Here is an 8,532-nt window from a genome sequence, read left to right on the forward strand (position 1 = left end):
CGGCCCTGGGGCCCCGGCCTAAAGCTGTGTAAGGAGCCCCAAAATTTCTGATGGCTGCCCTGTGGGTGAGTCTATGGATGAGTCTATGGGTGAGTCTCTGGATGCGTCTATGGATGAGTCTCTGGATGCGTCTATGGATGAGTCTATGGATGAGTCTATGGGTGAGTCTATGGATGAGTCTATGGGTGAGTCTCTGGATGAGTCTATGGGTGAGTCTATGGATGAGTCTATGGGTGAGTCTATGGATGAGTCTTTGGATGCGTCTATGGATGAGTCTATGGATGAGTCTATGGGTGAGTCTATGGATGAGTCTATGGATGAGTCTATGGATGAGTCTTTGGATGCGTCTATGGATAGTTCTACTTTAATGGACCAGCAGGAAGACTACAAGGAGCACATGGTGGAGTAGTAGGAGTTTGGGACAGGGGGCCTGTGTGAGCTCTGTAGTCTTGCTGAGCCCTGCTGGAGACTCAGGGTTGGAAAACACCCCTAAAGCTCTGGGACTGTGATACCCTTCCTGTGGGGACCAGCAGTTTTGTTGGTGAGACACCATTGCCATGGATAAGAAGACTTTATTTTATATTTGTGATCTGAAGACAAGCTAACTTCATATAATTATACATACAGGAAATACAGAGAGAGCATTGGGAAACGTCGTACTTACAGATGAGGATGATCTGAAATGGAAGTTGCTGTCTGTACATCGCTCCGCCCATATCATTCATTGCTGATTGAAGAACCAACCATGAAACATGTATAATATACAAGGTCTCTGTATATAGATGAAGGTCCAGGTGCGTCCAGGTGCATTCAGCTTGTATTAAAAATCTTTCAGATGCTTACGAATTCCTTCAATTTTGTACCTGACCACCCTTTGATCACCTTCTGGCACCTTTTCACCACCTTCCGACCACCTTCTGATTACCTTCTGACCACCTTTCTGACCACCTTCTGATTACCTTCTGACCACCTTCTGATCACCTCCTGACCACCTACCGACCACCTTCTGGCACCTTCTGACCACCTTTCTGACCACCTTCTGATTACCTTCTGGCACCTTTGACCACCTTCTGATTATCTTCTGACCACCTTTCTGACCACCTTCTGATTACCTTCTGACCACCTTCTGATTACCTTCTGGCACCTTCTGACCACCTTTCTGATTACGTTCTGACCACCTTTCTGACCACCTTCTGATTACGTTCTGACCACCTTCCGACCACCTTGTGATTACCTTCTGGCACCTTCTGGCACCCTTGACCACCTTCTGACCACCTTTCTGACCACCTTCTGATTACCTTCTGGCCACCTTGTGACCACCTTTCTGACCACCTTCTGATTACCTTCTGACCACCTTTCTGACCACCTTCTGATTACCTTCTGGCACCTTCTGACCACCTTTCTGATTACGTTCTGACCACCTTTCTGACCACCTTCTGATTACGTTCTGACCACCTTTCTGACCACCTTTCTGATTACGTTCTGACCACCTTTCTGACCACCTTCTGATTATCTTCTGGCCACCTTCCGACCACCTTCTTAATACCTTCTGACCACCTACTGACCACCTGCCCACCACCTTTTTGATTACCTTCTGTCCACCTTCTGACCACTCTCTGGCCTCCCTTTAGGTTGCTTCGAGCTGTGTTAAGCTGCTTTTGTATGTTTGTATATAAAATGACTCGTTTTGATGCGAGCAAATGCCAAATGTCACGGGGAGCTCAGTCACAGCCAGTGAAGAAATGGAAGGAAAGCAGAAGTGGCTGCAGAGAGGACGGACGGATGACACACAGGCTGAGGTCATTTGTTATCATCGTTCGCAATCTTTTCTTATAACACCTAAAGGAGAAGTGCAAAGTTAAAAATAGAAAATTCTGAAGAATTGGTTTGAGAAGCTTCTACCCTTCTACCCTAGCCCAGTGTGACAATGAAAAAAAATAAAACAGGCCGAGCCACTTCCTTTAACATTCCTACCAAGGATACTAGGACGGAGTGGTGGGACCCGGGGGCACTGACATCCAAGGTAAGGGAACATCAGAAGCTAATATAAGACAGAAACCTTATAGAATTCCAATAAGACCGAAATGTGGATATTGTCATCAGAATCCATGAAATTCCATCCAAATTCAACTTCTGGATCAACTCTACTAGGAAAAGGAAAGAAAATATACAGCACAGTATATATAAAACATATCATCTATTATACACATACAAAAGATCAATATTAAAATATAAGGCAGACATATATATTGCACATGATTCCCACTCGGCTATTACTGATGAAGAAATTCTATTGTGGAACCCTGGATGAAAACGTCATCGTTTTGTCCCGATGACCAATGTCTCTGGTACAGAAAGTGATGGGAAAAATCCAACATTTTTGTTTTATAACTTGAAGAAAAGGTGGCAACCCTAGTTGGCGGAGCCTCGCCCCGTCGTGATTGGACGGCGGCCGAACACTACGGGGTAAGGGACACCTTACACCGGCGCCCGCAACTTCCCCACAAGGTCACCGCTGCCGCACTTGAAGGAAAAGTGGCAACCCTAGACACAACTTGTGTCATTCATATCAATCAGGGATGTGATGACACCGCGGACGCTACAACATACTGCAAACATGACACCGAGACCTCATTCACACATGCGTGCGGTGTGAACAGGCGTCACGTTCGCGTGCCATGTTTTCCGTGTGCGTCCTCATTGAGTTCAATGGGGCCTGCGCGCACGACAATCGCAACACAGAAGCTCATGTAGCAGTTTTTGCGACACGCGTTCCGTGTTTTTTTGCTCCCATGTTTGCGCACATTTTCATGCGCACAGACACGGAGCCAAAAGGCGCGTCTTCCTGGCCGCGTTTTGGGGTGCCATTAGAAATAAATGGCAACGCAAGCGTGCTGCACGTTTTGCCACATTTGCGTGAAAGCATGTGAAGCACACGCTTTGGTGCGCGTTCATGGAACACGTAGGTGTGAATGAAGGCTAATACTGTACAATATTAATGAACTAATCCATTTATAACTCAGGGTGACCATATGATCTCTATGGGCACTCCAGCTGTGGTGAGACTACAAATCCCAGGATGCCTCTGCCTCTGTGGAGCCATGCCTGTGGCTGTCAGAGTCTTGCAATGCCTCATGGGACTCGTAGTTTCACAATAGCTGGAGCCTACACTGGGCCATCCCAGCTAAAAAAAACGCCTCTCTTCGGCAAAACTGCCCAGCCTCGCCCCCTCCTTGCTCCCTCAGCTGTGTCAACAACGCGAGCGCGCAATAAAGTTTTTTTCCGAGAGGCGAACTAGTGACGGAAATGACGTAGCGGAAGTCCGTGAGAAGCGCCAGTGTGACCGTGTGCCGTGCTCGGGAAAGATGGCGGCGGGGCCGATTTCGGAACGGAACCAGGGTGAGAAGCGGGACGGATAAACCTGGCAGAGAGAGGGAAGGGGTGAGGGGCTGCCAGAACCGGCCTGCTGTGCGGGGTTTGGCCCATAGCAACAAGCCATATCCCTTGAGTGGTTGCTCTGGACAACAGCCAGTCAGCTTCCAGCGCTGGGCCTTGTAGTGTATGTGCGTTCTGTGGCCTGGCTGTTCCTAGGCCTCTGCCATGGCAGAATTATGATGCTGTGGCTGATCTATAGACCATTACCTATAGGCACTGAATGTACTGAAGCCAATGTGCCGGCATGACAACCAGGCACATGGCATTTTCTGCAGGTGTCCAGCAATGGCAGTCCTCAGGTTATCCTGGAGACCAGGCACCCCCACACTGAGGGACTCCCTTACAATGGGGGAGCCGATATCGCATTCTGCCATAGACTACAAAGGTTCTCCACACCCCATGGCCTGAGCTTTACAGCCCATTTATAAAACTCGGGCCACGGTGTGTCAGAGAGAACTCTGATTGGAGGAGTGACAGGTCACATGACCTGGTGTTCCTGCACTCATTTGGGGGTCCTGAACCAAGCGGAGGCCAATGCCGGTCTATACATCGCACGGGCCCGGCACAGGTTTGCTTTAACCTCAGGGCTCGACAAATCCCAGGTCGCCAATGCCACTAGAAATGGCGTCCTGGCGCCTGAGCTTTTGTCAGCCCGTTGACTGCACCTCCGTTTCCTCTCCCGCCGCTGCAGATTCTCAGGCTGTCAGCAGTCTCTCCTCACAGGCTGTAATCGGCTGCGGCGGTCTGTGTCAGAGGGGACAGATTACAGCCTGTGAGGAGAGACCGCTGACCGCCTGTAAGGCTGCATTCCCCTGCTGCCGGCCGCGATAGGTCTGCAAATTGCAGTAGCCACTAGCGGCCAGGCTATTGCTCCCAGCCACGGCCTGCTTTGTTTACATTTAGCTGCCTCAGTAGGCACTTGTCATTTCCCAGCATAAAGGAGAACTATGAGGGGGGTGCTTTTCACTCACCTCATAGTTCTAGCCGACCTGTGACAATGAGACTGTCACAGGTCGGCTCAGTAGATCGGGAGGTGAGGGAACAGATACCGGCGTTCGCTCACTTCTCGATCCTGTCACTGCCATCTGCCGTGACAGGGGAGGGGCTGGATTCCCCGCTCCGATCCTCCAGCGCTGACTGGCGGAACGGACGGGGGAGGGGGGCGGGTACAGCTGGCTCTGCCTCTAGATAGGCCGAGCCAGCTGTCACTCACGCAGCTGGGCGGATCCAGACATAATTGTCGGGATCCGCTGCGGCGTCTCAGTATACCTCGAGCTGTAGCTCCTGTATACTGAGCTTAGGGTGACGGGAGGAGGACGCTAATTTGTGTCCTCCCGTTACCCTGAGGAGAACTATGGGGAAAAACCCTGACCACATATTATTATTACATAGTATTTATGGAGCGCCAACAGTTTGCGCAGCGCTTTACAATATAAGGAAGACATTAAAATACAATTCAAGATGGTAAGGAGGGCCCTGCCCCTGAGGGCTTACAATCTAAAAGAGGAGGGGCCAGTGATACATGAGGAGGGAGCTGTGTGGGGATGAATGGTTCAGTGGTTGGGTTGAGGTGGGATCGGCTTCCCTGAAGAGAAGTCCTCTTCGTCATCTCATGACGGGAGAGCATGGAGCCGGCCAATAAGAAAGCAAGGCGCCGCGTCATTACACGGTGCCCGTCTTCCTGAATGGGACTTCCGGTAATCGGTATTTGCGAGTACCCAAAAAATGTATTGGTACCAAAATACCGGTACCGGTGTATCCCTAATTTACATATAAACCCACCAAATACGCGGCACCTCTATGTCACAGTCTGCAGTACATTTTGATCTGAGATTTAATTTTTCCCCACGCGTTCTCCCAGAACAATGTGTGACATCAGAGGGGTGAACGATGATCTCATTGCTACCTCATGATGTAGAGATGGGAGGAGTTTGTACCGATTTAGGATTAACGTGCCCTTTGTGCTGTTTTTGGTTCCTCGTAGACGCCACAGTCTATGTCGGAGGTTTGGACGAGAAGGTGAGCGAGCCGCTGCTATGGGAGCTGTTTCTGCAGGCCGGGCCGGTGGTGAACACTCACATGCCCAAGGACCGGGTCACAGGGCAACATCAAGGTGAGCACAGGTCATGGTTGGTGGGTGTTGGTTTCCTGTCAGGGGTCACTGGTACGTCACCTGAATTGTCTGTGTAAGGTGAAGTCGGGTGCACACGCGTGTCTGTCTTCTTCATTCATCCCGCCAGCTAAGATCATACAACGCATTCCTCCAGTGCTTATGAACGGTGATCGAGGAATCTCCTCCTGCTGTCCCTGAATCCCGTTGTGTGCGTCCATGTAACGTCTGATGAGGCGCGTGGTAACTGTTCTGATACTCTGCAGGTTACGGCTTCGTGGAGTTCCTCAGCGAGGAGGATGCAGACTACGCCATCAAGATTATGAACATGATCAAGTTATACGGGAAGCCCATCCGGGTGAACAAAGCTTCAGCGCACAACAAGAACTTGGACGTCGGAGCGAACATATTTATTGGTAACCTGGACCCTGAGATCGACGAGAAGCTTCTGTACGACACCTTCAGTGCCTTCGGGGTCATCCTCCAGACCCCCAAGATCATGAGAGACCCCGACACTGGGAACTCCAAGGGCTACGCCTTCATCAACTTCGCCAGCTTTGACGCTTCGGACGCCGCCATCGAGGCCATGAACGGACAGTATTTATGTAACCGGCCTATCACAGTGTCCTACGCCTTTAAGAAGGACTCCAAGGGTGAGAGGCACGGCTCGGCGGCCGAGAGATTGCTGGCTGCACAGAACCCGCTGTCCCAGGCTGATAGGCCTCACCAGCTTTTTGCAGATGCCCCTCCTCCTCCTTCGGTTCCTGCTGTCATCACTTCCCTAACCAGCGCTGTGGCTGCAGGTGAGTTGGTCTTGGGGGTGCACATGGGCATATTTACCCCTTCTTTTGGTGGGAGGGGCTGGCGGGGTGTTGTACATAACTATCTGAAAACATCACAGCACCCTGACTCAGTACTTTTCTCGAGCTCTCAGCCCTGATGCAAGCAGTGGGCTGACCCTTGGGAGGAGTTATGCAAATATAAAAATGGGTGGGTGTCAGTCTGGAGGAGTGGGTGTTCTTAGGCTGCCTGTATTTGCATGCTGACCCCCCTAGGAAACGCCCACATGTGATGCTGAGCCTGCATGATTTACATAACTGAAATCCAATGAATGAAAGGGGCGGGGCCAGACAGTCGGGACATCCTCAGTCAGGAAATGAGGCCGGCTCTATCTTGCTGCTAATGCACATTGTGAGAAGCTCAGTCCAGGAGAGGAGCCGGTACAACTGTGCAGGACTGAAGGGAAGGGTGGTGGTCGGGTAGAAGACCTGAAGGGGAGGGCGGTTAGAAGACCTGAAGGGGAGGGCGGTTAGAAAAGACCTGAAGCCATTAGCTGTGTTTTTAATTTGATGTCATTCTGTCTTTACAGGCTTACCCGCTTTCCCTCCAGGACCCCCACCTGGGTCATTACCTCCAGGAATGCCCCCATCCATGCCTCCACCTCCAATGTCTTCACTCACAGGGGGAGGAGGGCCCGGTTCTGCAGGCGGCCAGCCACAAGTCCCTATGCCCTTCCAGACTGGCGGCATGCACCCCGGTAAGTGACCCCCGTCATGTATGGAATGGGGGGGGGGCATTCTGTTCTGGCTCAGTCCTGAATAGCTTTGTGTCCCCGCAGGTCTTCAGATGCAAGTCCCGCACCCGTCGATGAGTCCTTCCCCCGCTCAGATGGCCTCGCGTCCTCCCGGCATGAATCCCCCTGGACCACCTCCAATGGGAATGCCACCCCGGGGTCCTCCGTTTGGGGCAATGGGTAAGTTTTGTAATGAAATGCAGCCATAAGGGTGACGATGGTAAGATTGGGATATGATGGCATGTCCTGTCGGCCATTATGGGCATCTTATTGGATACAAGTGCGCTGATGACGGAGACGCACATGGGCATGTTTTTCATAGAGCGATCCTCTGCCCACGTCTGCTCTGAGAGCGATCGCCAGTGCAGTTGCTCGGAGTGGCAATCAATTTGTCCTGCGTTGTTTTCCTGCCGGTCGATTGATGACTCCTACATGCTGCGCTGCATCGGTCTGTGTCAGTCTGGGGCAGTGGTGGCGAACCTTGGTCCCTCCAGCTGCGCCAAAACTACAAATCCCAACATGCAACTGCCTCCGGGAGTTATGTCTGTGGCTGTCAGAGCCTTGCAATGCCTCATGGGACTCGTAGTTCAAAAACAGCCGGAGTGCCGAGGTTCGCCATCACTGGTCTGGGGTGATAGCTCATGAAGTCCCCCGTGTGTGAGATGGGGGGAGGGGGGGCAGTGGTCCGGATTGGAGATAAGTCAGCAGACGCCTCGAGAGCTTTAAATGAGCATTATTGGGAATATGCAGGTAGTCCCCGTGTTACGGACAATGCGTACTTACGAACCGGGGCACACCCGGCTTCCTGAATGGGACTTCCGGTACTCGGTATCGGCGAGTACCGAAAAAAATTATCGGTACCAAAATACCGGTATCCGCGCATCCATTACTCCAACCAATAGTTAGAGTCGGCGTAGTACACTGCAGCTGTCGCATGCCGGATCAATGGTTTGAGAGTGATCACGAGCAGCCGATTGGTCAGCTCAAGGCTTCTCCCTGCATAGGTGACTGTCACTCACTGCTCCCCACGGGAATTCCCCCCTCCCCAACACTCATTGGAGGGATGGGCAGAGCCAGCTGTCAATCAGGCAGCGGGGTGGATCCGGATGATATTGTCGGGATCTTTCCCCCGGCTGCACCTCGGCTCTGTGCTGTCCGTAAATAGCCGGCCGCAGCCCGCTATATGCTGAGTTTGGGTCACAGGAGGGACAGTAGTAAATGTCCTCCTGTGACCCGATAGAGTGCTGAAGCCAAACAAGAAGGTTTAGTCCTAATAGAACTCTAGTTTCCCTCCAAATGTGCCAATCCTGACTTCCTGGTCCAGCTCCGTCCCTGACTCTCTCCTCTTCAGAGCGCAACAACATACTGCCCATTGTCTTGTCAGCCCAGCCTGGCGTTTACTTACCCCCCCCCC

The 8,532-nt window shown here is 51.7% G+C and overlaps 1 protein-coding gene across 1 annotated transcript in view; it reads left to right on the forward strand.

Annotated features, from left to right (window-relative positions):
* The first annotated feature begins 3,307 nt into the window (after positions 1 to 3,307).
* The window catches only part of SF3B4 (splicing factor 3b subunit 4), a 13,281-nt gene continuing 8,056 nt past the window's right edge, over positions 3,308 to 8,532 (forward strand). The window contains exons 1-5 of the mRNA XM_018574022.1: positions 3,308 to 3,399; positions 5,420 to 5,548; positions 5,812 to 6,348; positions 6,915 to 7,082; positions 7,164 to 7,298. Of these exons, the coding sequence (XP_018429524.1) occupies positions 3,366 to 3,399; positions 5,420 to 5,548; positions 5,812 to 6,348; positions 6,915 to 7,082; positions 7,164 to 7,298 (1,003 nt within the window). The 5' untranslated portion in view covers positions 3,308 to 3,365. The remainder of the gene's footprint in view (positions 3,400 to 5,419; positions 5,549 to 5,811; positions 6,349 to 6,914; positions 7,083 to 7,163; positions 7,299 to 8,532) is intronic.

This window comes from Nanorana parkeri, unplaced genomic scaffold, assembly GCF_000935625.1.
Source record: "Nanorana parkeri isolate BGI_ZX_2015 unplaced genomic scaffold, ASM93562v1 scaffold2680, whole genome shotgun sequence".
Taxonomy (NCBI): Eukaryota; Metazoa; Chordata; class Amphibia; order Anura; family Dicroglossidae; genus Nanorana; species Nanorana parkeri.